At 36.1% G+C, this 15,484-nt stretch overlaps 3 protein-coding genes across 6 annotated transcripts; 2 read left to right on the forward strand and 1 right to left on the reverse strand.

Annotated features, from left to right (window-relative positions):
• Window positions 1-531: 531 nt before the first annotated feature.
• LOC107192607 lies at window positions 532-2,717 on the forward strand. The gene is made up of 6 exons (XM_015581905.1): window positions 532-756; window positions 1,043-1,676; window positions 2,021-2,077; window positions 2,150-2,277; window positions 2,373-2,569; window positions 2,634-2,717. Exons 1-6 carry the CDS (start codon window positions 535-537, stop codon window positions 2,713-2,715), a joined length of 1,320 nt encoding a protein of 439 aa, XP_015437391.1. The 5' UTR covers window positions 532-534; the 3' UTR covers window positions 2,716-2,717.
• An 837-nt stretch (window positions 2,718-3,554) lies between these two features.
• Window positions 3,555-10,251, reverse strand: LOC107192576 (glycine-rich cell wall structural protein 1.8). 3 transcript variants are annotated; one of them, XM_015581868.1, is made up of 9 exons: window positions 10,178-10,251; window positions 9,609-9,715; window positions 9,386-9,526; window positions 8,728-8,952; window positions 8,421-8,612; window positions 8,163-8,331; window positions 7,971-8,085; window positions 7,342-7,383; window positions 3,555-3,672 (listed from the first exon to the last, which is right to left on the reverse strand). In XM_015581868.1, the coding sequence occupies exons 2-9, from the start codon at window positions 9,701-9,703 to the stop codon at window positions 3,668-3,670; spliced, it is 984 nt and encodes a 327-aa protein (XP_015437354.1). In that variant the 5' UTR covers window positions 9,704-9,715; window positions 10,178-10,251; the 3' UTR covers window positions 3,555-3,667. The 3 variants fall into 3 exon arrangements, with proteins under 3 accessions (XP_015437354.1, XP_015437352.1, XP_015437353.1); XM_015581866.1 differs by lacking the exon at window positions 3,555-3,672 and adding an exon at window positions 6,344-6,737; XM_015581867.1 differs by lacking the exon at window positions 3,555-3,672 and adding an exon at window positions 7,210-7,266.
• A 1,275-nt stretch (window positions 10,252-11,526) lies between these two features.
• On the forward strand, window positions 11,527-14,976 carry LOC107192565 (serine/threonine-protein kinase PLK1). 2 transcript variants are annotated; one of them, XM_015581856.1, is made up of 8 exons: window positions 11,527-11,857; window positions 12,155-12,379; window positions 12,459-12,676; window positions 12,771-13,066; window positions 13,135-13,431; window positions 13,521-13,921; window positions 14,126-14,364; window positions 14,472-14,976. In XM_015581856.1, exons 1-7 carry the CDS (start codon window positions 11,765-11,767, stop codon window positions 14,321-14,323), a joined length of 1,728 nt encoding a protein of 575 aa, XP_015437342.1. In that variant the 5' UTR covers window positions 11,527-11,764; the 3' UTR covers window positions 14,324-14,364; window positions 14,472-14,976. The 2 variants fall into 2 exon arrangements, with proteins under 2 accessions (XP_015437342.1, XP_015437341.1); XM_015581855.1 differs by having other exon boundaries at window positions 14,126-14,976.
• Window positions 14,977-15,484: the final 508 nt, after the last annotated feature.

Raw genomic sequence — 15,484 nt, forward strand, 5'->3', positions numbered from 1 at the left:
CTGAATGACGGTTGTTAGGGTAGTTACGCATCGAGAATTTTTTTCTTCTATCCAGAAAGAATCTGCGATATGCTGGCACACTTTTTTTCGCTTATTCCAGTGACACATGTATAGAGACGCTACATGGTAGGCACGAGTCAGCGAAGTTGCACGGAATGACGAATGAAGTCTTTGTACTTATGCACTTTTGTTTTCTAAGATCGTTCAGTCGGTCGTCGTGTCTGAGTGAATCAGGAACGTCTTTCCGTTATCTTCGATACTTTCGCTGGGGGGGGGGGGATTTTTGTTATACATTTGCTCGAGCACGTGCATTTCACCCGTTCGAAAAAATGACATTATCGTCAGTGTTTCGCAGTCTATATCGATAGTCTTATCGTTTAAGAACTTTGAAAAATAAACGACGGAACTAAAAAATATGATCTATGAAAGACATTCACGGTGTGTTCCAGGGTATTTTGTTGATGTGATATAATTTTTGAAACTAGTCCCTTCGATCGACCAGTACCGTGACAGGTTACCAATATACAATTAAAAATGAAACGAGTCCAAACCAACAACGATCCGCAGATGGATAATACCGTTAGAGATTCGACGAATTTTATCGAATTGAATGTCGACATGAACGTGACTGTGTCGAACGTGAAGAAATCAAAGATGTTCCAAAGATCGCGCGGCATCTTTCTGTTCCTGTTAGCGATCGCGTTCGCTGTTATTCTATCTCACCTGCGGAAAGAAGTCCGCGCTTTGCAAGTACAGGTAAGCCTTTGATTATCCAAAGCTGTATTAAACGAATACGGTATCAGATAGCACATGACGCCTTGAAAACGGCTTAAAGACGTCTTGGACCTAAAATAAGCGTCACGTGTTATCTGGGAGATAGGACCTGACGTCTTGAAGACATGCATTTTACGACTATTGTTGATCTAAGGCGCCTTTCAGTCGTCTTCAAGGCGTCACGTGCTATCTGAGGTGTTTACAAAATAAAATTACGTTTACGAATAAAAAAAGAAGTAATGCTTATCACAAATAAATATATATCCAGATGCAATCCGTGAACGTGAACCTGCTTGTACTAATGTCTAAATACGACAGACTAAACAGAAGTTTGAATCGGGCTTGGATAAACAGGCCAGATAGGTTTCTCGAGCACAGAAGCATGCACAATGTGAAACGGCTCCTCGAAGATGCTTCGTCGATGACGAAAACGATGCACCTATTAGACAATATTCGCAACGGAACCGGCGAAAACTTGTACGCTTATAATGTATCGATCATTCCGTACTTAAATACGCTCGCAAGGGACGAACAGGCGTCACGCGACGGTGGTGTTCATGGTGCAAACGAAACGAACGAAATAATAAACCTGAACCCGTTACCGAAGCCAGAGAACGACCGAACGTCGGATGAGAAAGATGAAAGTAACTCACGTATCGAAAGAGCGATATTAACTGCGGGGCAACAAAATTCGTCGGCGAAACGAATCGATTCGGATCGCGGTGAAACTGTCGGTCGCAATAATGATACCGATGACGAATATACCGACGACTATGTCGACGACGAGTCACAATTAGATATAAGAAGAGAACCTCGTTCCGGACGGTCCCGAAGAGACGAGGGAAGAGGTAAAAAACGGGGAAAGAACAAACGGCGGCCCAAACGCAGCCGCAGGCGATTGGGTATCTAGTATTATTTAGTTAGCATGTGTCTTCCGTTATTCGTCCTCCTTATCTCTCAGTAGCTCGCCATCTAATACACATTTTTCAGTCATCTGTAGACTATGTATCTATGTAGCAATCGTACTAAGAGATATTGTTGTAGGCAGTTTTTAAAATCAAGGAACGTTATCCCTGCATGGTTCTTTGGTTTGTGGTTAAAAAAAGATTTTGTGAAATATGTATATTACAGTAAAGGGTGTATTGCATACAAATGTGCCTCCATTGGTACTCCTTAGTATGATTATGCTAAAATAAAGAAATTCAAAAGTTATTCCTGAGATAACAATGTTTCTTGTGTTATTTAGGTCCATTGGTGGCAACATTTGTAGGTGCAATTCCTGAGCAGCATGTTACAGATACAGGTACATACCCGAAGAAAGCAATATTTGTATTAATAGTATGTATTGACATTAACATGAATTACTCTTGTTTAGTGTATATTGGTCCCTGGGTGAGAAGCACCAAAAACAACACCCAGTATAGTCTAAATAAATTCCATTTAGTCGAAGATAAAAAGTCTATAGAAGTTACCGCTACTGGTCTGTACATGATTTCTGCTCAGGTAATGGTATATAGTTTTATTTTAATCGAATTATATGCTTATATAGATTACATTTATATAAGTGCAAACCTCGTTTTTTTTTTTTTTTTTTTTAGATATTTTATTTCGGCGAACCAACGAATTATTCATACTGGATACTATTAAGTTCAGAAGGTAAATCCACCTCTCAGAAACTCGTCAAGTGTTCTACAGCATCTTCCACGTCAGCGACAGAAGTGTCGTGCTACACTAGCGTGATTACACCTTTGCAGAGGGGTGACAGAGTTCACATACAACAACAAGAGAAGAACAGGTAAGGTCAATTTTTCTATCGAAACTAGTTCATGGAATTCCTGTAACGTGACAATATTTTTCAGATTAATAAATATGCGAGAAGGGCACAGTTACATACAACTTGTACTTTTATCGAATAACATTCGTAAGAAACGTCAGCGGTAGAGCCCGATACACAGTCGAAGTTTCAGAGGAACATTGTGCCATGAATAACCATAGAGGGATGATTCCTGAATGTGATTCTGCGCCCTATTTTGGAATATTAAGAAAATGCAAATACCGTAATGCATTTATTTCAAATGTAAGCGATTAAAATTTTACCTCGAGATTTCAAGCTTCGCGCGAGTAATAATCAAATGGAAAGAATTATATCACGCGAACAATAGTTGTTATTTTGTCTTTCTATCATTTTTAACTCTTCGTAAAGTAAGTTTAAGTTTTATGAAAAGTTGCGTCGAGATTGTACAATGCATAAGAAGTGTACAGAGGAATAATGTTTGGTTGTAAATAACTAGCGTGAATGCGTGCTTAGTTTTTTTTCTTTTCTTTTTTTTTTTATTGACGAATCCGGTTTTGGGACGAACAACCGAAATGTACACTGACATTATACCTTCGTACATTTTGAATTTTATTTTAACCCTAAATCGATTAAAGTTGTGATGTTATGTTTACGGAGTCTGTCATATTACTGCAAGTTACTGCGTTTTACATTTTTCAGTTTTGTACATTTTTCAAATTATTTACAACATTTATGTTCAATGTTAAGATCAATGTGAAATATAAATAAACCAACCGAAAGGAGAAACTTCACGAAGTACTTCACGAATTTGAAAACCTGCAAACTGTTTCGGTTATTTCTATAAATTGTACGATTTATTTGTAATAAGTATATTCTCTTATCACAGATGGTAATCACAATTGTTACTAAGCTTATCTCTCGTAAAATTAGTCGTTTCGAAATGCAGAGTACAATGTCAGTACCTTTTGGTAATATTTTCCACAGAAAAGTAAAGGACACCTGAATCCTCTTGGAAAACAATGTCGATACCAGTCATGTGGTAGATGTTGCTCGGCTCAAGTAATGGTAGTGCCACCGTGTACGACGGTACAGATGTTATCAACCTAAAGAAATTAATAATAAGAAATTAGAAAGAAAATAACAAATAACAGAAGCAATAAAATCTTATAAATACTTAATAACCTATCGTCTAATACGCTTATAAACAATACTCGAATCACGCATTATACTTTTTCTTATTATTCTTACAGTTCTTTTCGTAGATATTCGTTATATTCCTTCCCTATTTCTCGTATTGTCTCATCGTAAGGTCATGATTGGTTTCATGAAATAGTATTTTCTCTTAAAAAATTTCAAATAGTCTTTCTTTCAATCGCTACCTCATCATTACTATTGTGGTATACAATGCTGCAGGTATCGCAGGTATAAAGCGGTAAAAAAAGTCCCTTATTCAAATTCCTATCAAGAGTAATATCAAAGCTGCCTCTGTCAAGATATATTGGCGAGATCCCACTTTACACTCGATAAATGCAGATTTATGTAGCATTTATCTTTGCTAACATTTTCTTGGTAATAAGTTGGTAGATTGTTTTTATTAAAAAAAACGGATATATTTATATTTACTCACCTGAACTTGGGTTGAGGTTTACTCGAGCATTTGTTTTTTTTTTTTTGTTTGTTAAATATATTATGAGCGTTATACATGTTAGCATAGATTTAATTCATTATAACTCTCTTGCATACTTTTCCATGATTACTTAGAACTGTTCGATTTTGCTTTTGCTTTTGCTTTCTGAACGTGTGCTTTCTGTTCGATACATATGTATACATATATGCAACAAAATTCGACTAAGTTTTGTACACAGTATAGAACTTGTAAGAGAACAGATTTACTGATGAAAACTATTACACAGAAAATAATTGTGACAATGTTCTGAATAAAAACAAACTGGGTGCATTATAAAAAATGATCAGACACTATTCAGCACTGATCGACTCTTTGGAAAACGAAATAAAGATATACTCTAATTAATGAAAGTACTATGATACTCTAAAAGAAGAAACAACATTTTCTAGATTTCATTTAAATGTGTGCGGTACCTGTGCAATTGGTCAATAATTACTTTATCGTATCAGTCGTCATTTATTCGTATACTATTGTATGATTATCAGATTCGGTATCTCCTTGCTGGTAACGGAGGGAAGGTATTCGCTCTCTTTCTTTCATTGTGTTCGCTAAGTATCTCAGGTTGTTGCTACGCCTGTGAAATAAACTTAGTTTTCGTCAAGTTTTTCATATACCTAGAATTTTCCACCAACGATAATTATTTCACTCTGACTAGAATATATTCTTCGAACGAACTATATATGTACAACAAATATAAAATATTAATAGTTTCGTTTATGATTCTTGCTTAACAGTTAGAAAAAAAGGATTCCACACTCGTGTGACAGGTCAAATAGCGTTTCGTAAAAAAAGCTCATACCTACATCACTCATATAAAATACATTATAGTCTTGCAAAGTTGGGATCATTCTGGTTTCCTACGGCAGTTGCTGGTTTAATAAATCTCTCTTTGTTAGCGCGCAGCCTATGATCTCTCATGTTGAAGGTGAGGAAATAAGAAATGTGAAAAAGTACTGAGGTTTTTTTTTTATGGTTTCTTTGTTTCAATGTTTTGTTTTCATTTCAATCGTTAGGTCTATTACTTACAATAATTAATCAATTTACCATCACTATACTGATGACATCATGCGACAATGACTCTTGGTACAGTTTAATTAATTTCATGGTTATTAATATAATAAATGTAAATAGAAGATTTCATTGTTTGCCCTACGTTAAGTGATTCTGTACTTTAATGTACACAATTGGCTGGGACAAATTTTCATTAGCTACTAATACACATTCGTCTTTGGACAATTACTCTGTATGTTCTTGCAATGCATATGCATATATCTACTCGGATGAATCTCTAGAGTATGTTCTTACGATTGTCTCTGCCAGTGTGACATTTCTACTAATACGTATCACTGTTGAAATACTTTTTAAAAGGTCCTAAAACATGTAATTCGATTCTCAGGGTATCGACCAACACATTTACCACTTGTCACCTCTAAGCAGAGCATTACACACCGTCCAAGCTAATAATTGCTCCTCCACTTTGGAAGATATGAAATGATAAAATAATCGCAACAATAAGACTGATTTATTGTATCATTATATTGTTAATTTGCAGAAGTGTCGTCAAGACTTGGTGATCGCACTAATGAACGCACAAGTACGAAACAGTGTTAAGACCTGATACATGTTTGATTCTCTTGATTTGTATGTTAATACGTAAACGAAATACACCACAAAATACAATTATACTTTTTTTCCATTGTATACAGAGCATACGACATTATTTGTTCTTCAATTTTACTCTACACCTAGAATTCATTTAGCAGTAATTGAGCTGTGTTCACAATGATCGACTGTTTTAACGACTTTACAAATAGTGTAAACATCTTTGTCCTTACTGTTACAATCAAGACAAATATAGGTGTTCGTGTACGTGTGTGAGTGAATATATATATATATATATATACATATACATATATACATGTATGTATATATACATATATGTATGTATATATAGATAGATAAATATATATGTATACGATTTAATATTAATTACTTCACAATCGCAGATTAACTCGACTGTACACCAACTAAACTTAATCCTAAACGAAGTTATTTAGCCAAACGTGACGAAGTAGATGCTATGCTGCTAGTCAAGTATAAAACGCTCTTGTCATTTATACCTTCAATCATAATGATAAAGACCATTTAAGCACTTTCGTGCAATGTTAAATTAATCCTTTCTTCCATGCGCGCGACAAAGATAGGAAACAAAAAATCTCATCGTAGCAGATAGTGCTCTTTTCCTTTTTTCCTCTTCTCTATGGTTAAAACCACTGTTCGTTCCTCTTACTATATATGTAAAATACTTGTATACATTTAAAGACAAATAACATTTGTCCAACTTTTTCACGCGCTAGGAACAATTTTTTTTTCGTTTAATTTGGAAAAAATCTGGATATCTAACGTATAAAATTAAATAGCTGAACGTGTTAATTTAATAACGTCGCTGAGACTGGGCGTTTTGGTAACCAGCACTGCCACCTGCAAACAACCATAGAGCTCCTCCGTTCAATCATTTTCTAGGCATAACTTTGTTATTTGTTTCTGTATTTAATTATATACTTATACACACATCAATTGTCACAGAAAAATTTATCAATTCTACCTATATCATTTCCCTCTATTCTGGACTGTTTCAGTAAGTGTTTTTATCATTTAATAATGATAATGCAATTCAAATGTTGCGTTCTTTTTCTACGCTGTTTTCGGATGTAATGTAGGTATATCTTTAAATTAACTGAATCTGCTTTTAATAAGAATATTTGTGTCCTTAATCACAGGGACACTTTTCTTTATACATACATATATATTTTTGCAGTATCTAAAAATATATTAAAAATAAACCTGCGCTAATATCGTAATTCTCGCAATTAACGCTAAAATTCGTGTCTTTTGCACTTGATTTTCTTGAGAATGAAAAATTCTCAATCGAATTTCGTTCTTAGTTTCTCAATTGCTTCGGTTTCGTTACGCTAAGAACTTTTCGTTTACGATACACTTGAAATCGGCCCTAAACGTTTTACTCGTGATAAGAAATTGCCTTTCAATATTTAAACAATTCTGTCGGATTGTGAACTGTACTTACCATAATCCTGTTTGCCGTATACACCATCCTGATTCGAGTAATCTGCAAGTAGAACAGATACAACGTTACTAAACTGTTAGCGACAGGTCTGAGGATCGTTTGACGGTGAAGTATGACAGAAAGCAAATAGCGCAGCGATGCTAATGTTAGTGTCTTTCGCAAACAAAACGAAAGAAGAACTAATGAAAATAAACATGTGCAACGATATAAACAAATGATGCCACGCCCATCTTTTTTTATTGTGTTCCTCTACTATCACTTTGTTCCAGGCAAAACCGAGAACAATAGAAGAGGTAGCTAAGCATAAGATTGTGCTAAGTATTCTGTCTGGTCGGATATAAAAGTGGCATTAAAGAATCGATCACTGTTAGGATCAGATGCGGCATATGTTGTATCCCCACACCCTGTTATTATGGTAATTGCTTCTTGCTGGTAATTGGCTATGCATGCACGTTACACCAATTCATCACATTTTCCAAACCACGACCTCACACTCTTCATTTTCGGAAATGTTCGAAGCTTTCAACTTTTCGCAATTTCGTTTAATAAATACATCTGGCTATGACTACTTGGAAATTCTTAGTGGAATATTTCAAACAATACTGATACTACTGCAATACTAAACCAACCTGATGGCGGTGCTTTGCCATAACTGTAGGGATCGCCAGCACTGAAAGCTCCTGTAGCTGGAACGGCAGGCGCTCCACCATACCTATTATCAGCGGCTGCCGATGGTGGGTAACCCTGAACAAACATAATATCTCGTTTTATACCAATCTAATTGCATGCTTCGTAGAAAGTTTGTATAAATCAAAACTTACTGCAGTTTGACCATAATCCGGCGGTTGTTGGTAACTTTCGTAGCCTTGGTACGAGGACTGCGTATAATTTTGCGATCCATAGCTTCCGCCGTATCCCACCGATTGCTGCTGTGGCTGTTGCTGTCCTCCGCCGTACGCGTTACTAGTACCTCCTCCATATCCACCTTGACTGTAATGTGATTTTTTGATTTTGTCAATTTCAAATCTTAAATCTTCAATTATTCAAAAATATATTAGAAATACATAAACTAAATATACCTGGCTGGTTGAGTTGCATAACCATTTGCGGGCTGGGAAGATGGTTGATCGAATCTTGGTCTTTTAGAAGGTCCACTGGAACCTGGTGGACCACCTCCTCGTTTCGATGGGCCGCCACGACCACCGCCGCCCCTGCTTCCACGATCTCCGAAACCTCCTCTACCTCCTGGGCCACCTCTACCAGATCCACCCCTAAAAGTTGCAATGCAAATGAAGCAGAATAATACAACGCAATTGTGCTTTGTTCCACACAACAAGCACGGATTATTAAATTTACATTAGTATTGAAAAATTGAAAGATATTTACATGGTGTACCTGGACCCCCCTCGGCTGCCTCTGTCCATTCCTCCTCGACCACGGAAATTACTGCTACCTCTACGACTATCTCCTCTTGTAAAATCACGACTTCCTCTACCACGGAAACCACTGCTTCCTCCTCTGCTACCACCACGTGGGGGACCACCCATTCCCGGTGGACCTGGTGGTCCACTACCTCCTGGCCCACTAGACATTCCTGGTTCTGGTGGACCTCTGAGGTTCCAAAGTCAATTAAACAAATCACCAACAGTAAAATACAATTACACTGTTCAACAAATTTTAACCTTTCTTCGCTTTTTTTAACCTCCAATAGCCGTTCCTGATAGATCTTCATCAGTTGAATACGAATCTGCAAATCGTTTCCTTCCAACACGTCCAGTTTTTGGAAAACCAATGTTTTTCTAATTTCAAATTTTCTAACTGCTAATTCTATAACTATTACTGTAAAATCACAACACAGCTCCAAAGTTGAAAATTTGCAGGTAAAAAGAAATTGATCTTTCCAAAAACTGGACATGCTGGAAAGAAACAGTCTGCAGATGTGTATTGAGCTCGTAAAAATCTACCAGGAACACCTATTGAAAATTGCAAAATTTTGTACGCATTGAACAGTGTTATTAATAACATAAAAATTAATATGCTGTACCCTGGAGGAAAATGTCCACCGTGACCACCTCTTCCAGGAGGACCACCTCTACCTCTCATTCCAGGTGGTCCACCTCTCATACCACCTCCAGGACCATTTCCACGACCACCTCTCATCATACCACCTCTTGGAGGTCCACCCCTGTTTTGAATATCATACAATTTTAAAGTACACTATACAAACCATATGCATTTAGAAAGTGTTATTATCACAGATTCTATACCTTCCCCGATCTCCAAAGCCACCACGTCCCCTCATGGGGCCTCCTGGACCACCACGGCCACGAAATCCGCCTCTACCAACTGAAGCACCTTCCATTTATACGAGTATCTAAAATTTTAAACAAAGAAATGAATTGAAACAAGAGTTAAAAGCTACAATTTATAATAATACTGTTAAATAAACTCTGTAGCTTAACACTTGACACAAAAACAGTACTTGAAAGAAAATGTAAAGGTGAGTATAAGAAAACATTTTTCGTAAATTCTTGATAATTCTAAATAATTATGATTGCGGAAAGTAAGACATTTAATGATTGAACTTCACAGAACACTTGAAATACACACATTTAGGAAACAGAAGTATTGTTTATGTACTTATACTTCAAAACAGGGTTACAATTCGTTCTGTTTCTATGATCACCCTATAGACAGACGCTATCTGATTTCGTCGAACAAGCCTCGGCTGCTTTTCTTTTTCCTGGTTATTTTCACAATACAATAAGAATCTTAACCGTACCGCAATAAACTCTTGCACACCGGGTATGATTTATTTACATTAAAGAGTACTTACGATTCACTTGTCGACAAATACTCCGTTCATAAATGAGAAACGCGCCAACCTTAGACAAGCCAACAGGGAAAATGGACGCCGGTTCCCGGAAAGAGAAGCATCGACCATTGCCACTCAAATTACTATACTTACATTACCGGATATCCTCTCATTAAGGTCTATTTTCATAGAATATCAGAGTACCATTAAATTAATCGACCCTCGGGTTCGTGTGACAGTTGCTTTACAAAACGTGATAAAAATGTATGTATAAATCTTTCTGTACTACTTACGTCATGTAATATAACTCATTTCGGGTCCTATAAAATTCTTTAATTTATCATATATACAGTTTACATTAATATTACGCATGAAAGAGGAATTTAGATTTGTTACAATAAATGCTTTCATGCACGAATGAATAACTTTAATATTATGTAAACAATTCCTTGAATGATATTTCGAAGCAATTTCGCAGGGTCGGTTTTCATGAACAACGAATTAAAAATAATTGTATTATTACTAGATCTGTGTCTCCAGCAGCAATTATACCAATTAGAGATGGCGTGCAAAATCACTAACGGTGATTTATCACAGTGATCGCCGAATCACGATCACGATCGTGATTTAACTTCATTCACGACCGTGATTGCGATTTTTTTATCTTGAGTGAATTTGCTCACTGCAATCGTAAGTCAATAATAATCTTTAAACAGAAAAACGTATTCAATATGATTTTACGATGAATTACATTACTGTGTTAGGTTTCTCCACCAATCAGAAACGATCACGAGAAATCACGAATCACTGTGAAAAATTACCGTGATTGAGAACGAACACATCATTTCTAGTGAGAACGTGAGGTCACGGAGCCCCCGGTGGAGGCGCCATAGACCCTGCACGGTGAGAGCGTGGGGTCACGGAGGCCCCGGTGGAGGCGCCATTGATCACGTGGGGTGAGGGCGTGGGGTCACGGAGCCCCCGGTGGAAGCGCTATAGACCCTGCACGCTAGGGTACATCCACTACAAATAAATTATCAATACTAGCAATGCAGTTAGTACTTTGTAGAACAAGAGACCAATAAAATTGTAGTAAAGACACATATCGTAAAAATAAAAGAAATGATTGTCAGTTGTGATATTTCTAATTAAACGATTAATTTTTAAATGATAAGTAGCATCAAAAAGACTTGCTGCGTCATCTACGGCAAAATGCCCAAGCTACTTGATCGTCGATTGTTTGGATGTTGCTAGGAACTTAGTCCTAGTAACAGACCAAATGTTGGGAATTTCTGCTTCATATACCACAGGGAATGGATATAATCTTCGTTGGTATCATTGGTATGTTGGTATAATACGCGGGCAAACGTGCGATTGATCTTCACGCTGGGATTTAAATATTGAAATCCGTTTAAATCCGTTGCTTGTCTTCCGCAAGACAAAAACTTTAGTTTGTGTTGTAGAAGAAAGTCCAGGAAAGTCAACGGTGGAATACACAAATCTTTTCGTGAAGCATACATTCAACGGACAAGCAATCCTGACCGAAACGGCATATTTCAGGCGTTACACGCTCCTGAGTAATACGGACAGAAAACAGTTTCGGTCGAAATGTCGAAAGAGGAGAATGAATGCGTTATTCCGGACGTGATATACGACGTAAACTCGGGAAATAGTTATATCAAAGGCCGATTTTTCGGAAAGGTATGCATGTATTGCTGATTTTTATTTACTTCTACTTCATTCGTAACGTATTTCTACGTATTATAGCATATGGTACTTGTTGCTTTAGTTACTTTGAATCGAGTAAATTTCTGCATGAATACGATATTATGAAAAATCGTTAGTTTCTAGTTTATGCTCGTTAATTTGGAATGTACAGATTCAGATTATTTTAATTAATTGCATAGAAAATTTTCTAATGTGCACACATTAAGTTGGTGCATATCGAATGGTAATTCTTCCAATTCGAAGATAGTATATTTTTATACTATTTTATAGGGTGGTTTTGCAAAATGTTACGAGATCAGGGAATCGAAATCCCATCGTGTATTCGCTGGGAAAATTGTGCCAAAATCCCAAATTACAAAAAGCAATCACAGAGAAAAAATGACACAAGAAATCTCAATTCATCAGACTCTGGCTCACAAAAATGTTGTTGGTTTTTATGGGTTCTTCGATGATCCTCAGAATATATACATAATTTTGGAGTTATGTCGCAAAAGGGTATCATCATTTTAACAGCCCTTTCATTAGTGTATATATGTGCAAAGACACATATGTTATTGATCATTTCAAATTTTAGTCAATGATGGAGTTACATAAACGAAGGAAAGCTTTGACAGAATGTGAGACAAGATTTTACATGAAGCAAATATTAGATGGTGTCCATTATTTGCACCAAAATAAAATAATTCACAGAGATCTGAAATTAGGTAATGTATTTTTGAGTGACGAACTGCAAGTTAAGATTGGTGATTTTGGATTGGCTACTCGGTTGGAACATGAAGGAGAACGTAAAAAGTAACAATCTATTTCTATGGTTATTCAACGATACTGTATCTCTATGTTTATCCAAATGTTCAAACCAAGTCATATTTTGTTCCTGTCTTAATAGGACAGTCTGTGGGACCCCAAATTACATAGCACCAGAAGTTTTGACTAAGTCTGGCCATTCGTATGAAGCTGATATATGGAGCATTGGATGTATCATGTACACTCTGCTTGTGGGCAAACCTCCATTTGAAACATCTAGTTTAAGAGAAACTTACGCTAGAATTAAACAAGTTCAGTATAAAGTTCCTGCACACATCAATACAATAGCCATGAACATGATAACCAATATGTTGCAAGGAAATCCATCCAAACGTCCTTCTGTAGGCAAACTGTTGAAAGACCCGTTCTTCACTTGTGGTAAATATCAGAAATTTTTATTACATCATTGAACCACTTGCTAATAATTATTTTGAAATTTACTACAGGTTACATGCCATTGAGTCTACCAGTTTCGTGTTTAACAATGGCGCCTCGTTTAGACATGCTAGAAATGCACAATCAACGTAAACCATTGTCTGAAATGAATACTAATGTAGGAGGAGAGGGACAAGACTTTATATTCAGAGTACCTAATAGTCCAGCACGTAAGACAAAGCCTGCTGATACAGTAAACGAAGTTCAGAAACTGAATCATGATATTAAAAAGATGCTTCAGACACTAAGAGAGCAGCTGGCTGCAGTATTAAAGCCTAATCCTAGTAGAGAGACAACATTGTCAGAAGGTAATCTAGTGTTAAATTGAATCGAGTTCGTATTGGAACAGGTATGAATTAACTCTTTGTTTTATGTAAATCTAATTTAAACTGTACAGATGAAATGACGGATCCAGCCGCGCAGCCTGTTATATGGATAAGTAAATGGGTCGACTATTCTGACAAATATGGCTTCGGATATCAACTTTCCGATGACGGAGTCGGTGTTATGTACAATGACGGCACCCGGTTAATTATGCTAGCTAACTGTTTCAATATTCATTACATAAATCGTGAAGGGAACGAGTTATATTATACCGTCAGAGAATATCCGTCGGAATTGGAGAAGAAAATGAAGCTGATGAATTTCTTTTTGAAGTACATGAAAGAGCATCTAATGAAAGCTGGAAGTTCTATCAACGTGAAACCGTGCGATGCTATGTCCAGGATACCATACATACATCAGTGGTTCAGAACACAGAATGCTGTAGTTATGCAATTGTCTAATGGAACGGTGCAAGTAAGCGAAATTGAAATTTTGTTCTTTAGTTTGCGTTCATCGAGTTTATGAAATTGATTCTTGTTTTTTTTCACTGGAAATAGTAACCAATACCAGTTGAGCAATGCTACGAATAGCGATCAGTATTCATGAACGCAACTGTAGTCACCAATATGCACATTGAATTTGTTTTTTTTACACTGTTTAATAATGCTGTCTTTACAGATAAATTTCCTCGATCACACGAAAATTATTATGTGTCCGCTAATGGCAGCTGTTACATATATAGACACGGAAAAGAATTTCAGAACATACAGATTTCAAACCATACGCGAAAACGGCTGCTGTAAGGGTTTAGCGAAAAACTTAGCGTACGCATATGACAAACTTGTATTGATGTTATCGAATCCGCAAACTCGATAATCGTTGCTGGAAATCTGTTGTGGGAACACGCTAATGCTACAGTATGTCGTAGAAATATTAGTAATTTCTTCTTTTGTAATAAGGGTAATATCTTTACACTTGGCGACTAACAAATATAGTTAAGTAATTGTTTTATTTTATTTTGTAGAACCATATAGAACTTTTTACTAGGTGTTTTTATTATAACAGCCGAACAGAAATCCGCAAATCATGCAAATCATCTTTAACATTCCAAAAGGGGGCCCTGTTATATTTTTTTAGGACAGCTGACGATTAAATTGTGGTTGTATTCCATTGTATAATAACTCGTACTTTGACATAATTTTAGGGATAAAAATAAACGTTAAATCTACGTGTCTTGCCATGATATACACGATACTCCACAAAAATACCTTGGGTACAATCGAAAAGAGCGAAAGCTCGTGATATGCTTTGTTGGAGTAGTGCAATTTAAACATTTGTCTATTTATTGATATTGAAGGAAAACAGGCGACTTGAACTTCAGTAGCCACATCTGAGAAAAAATATTTTCATATTCATAACTGACCAATGTTTAGGGTCTGCTACGTATGTAATATACGCGTGTGCAATTCGTGCACCACCTAAACGTACTGAAATTTAGGATTTTCTTGAGCCTAGAAATGGCTTCAAAAATGAAGGTCTAAGTAGTTATAAAGATGTCGGAAAGATGACAATATTTCTAAGACTTAAGATTCATGTTTCAAACATTATTTTAGCAAATTACAATTACGATTCTAAAGAAATGTACATACATATAAGCATCTTCTAGTATTGTATCAAACATGAAACATCGTATAAGCATTTAATGTATTAAAACGATTGTAGTAATAGTATTATTTTTGTAATTAGTATACGACATTGTTTTGAAGATGAAGTAAACTGTTTTCATACGTAACGTTGTTTTGAAGATTAAAGACAAATCCTCTGTGACTACGTTTTGCTATTGTAGTTTTACAAAATTTATACGAAGTTAGATTAGGTTAGGTATAGCTTTTACACGTTCCCGTCGCGATTTTTTTATCACGGGAGTCATAACTGCCTTTGTAAATTTTTCATATTGTCATAATAAAAGATTCATATAAACTAATAAACAATCCCACAGTATATCCTGTTGTACAAAAACTTTTTAATAAAAAAAAA

This window comes from Dufourea novaeangliae, unplaced genomic scaffold (assembly GCF_001272555.1).
Source record: "Dufourea novaeangliae isolate 0120121106 unplaced genomic scaffold, ASM127255v1 scaffold355, whole genome shotgun sequence".
Taxonomy (NCBI): Eukaryota; Metazoa; Arthropoda; class Insecta; order Hymenoptera; family Halictidae; genus Dufourea; species Dufourea novaeangliae.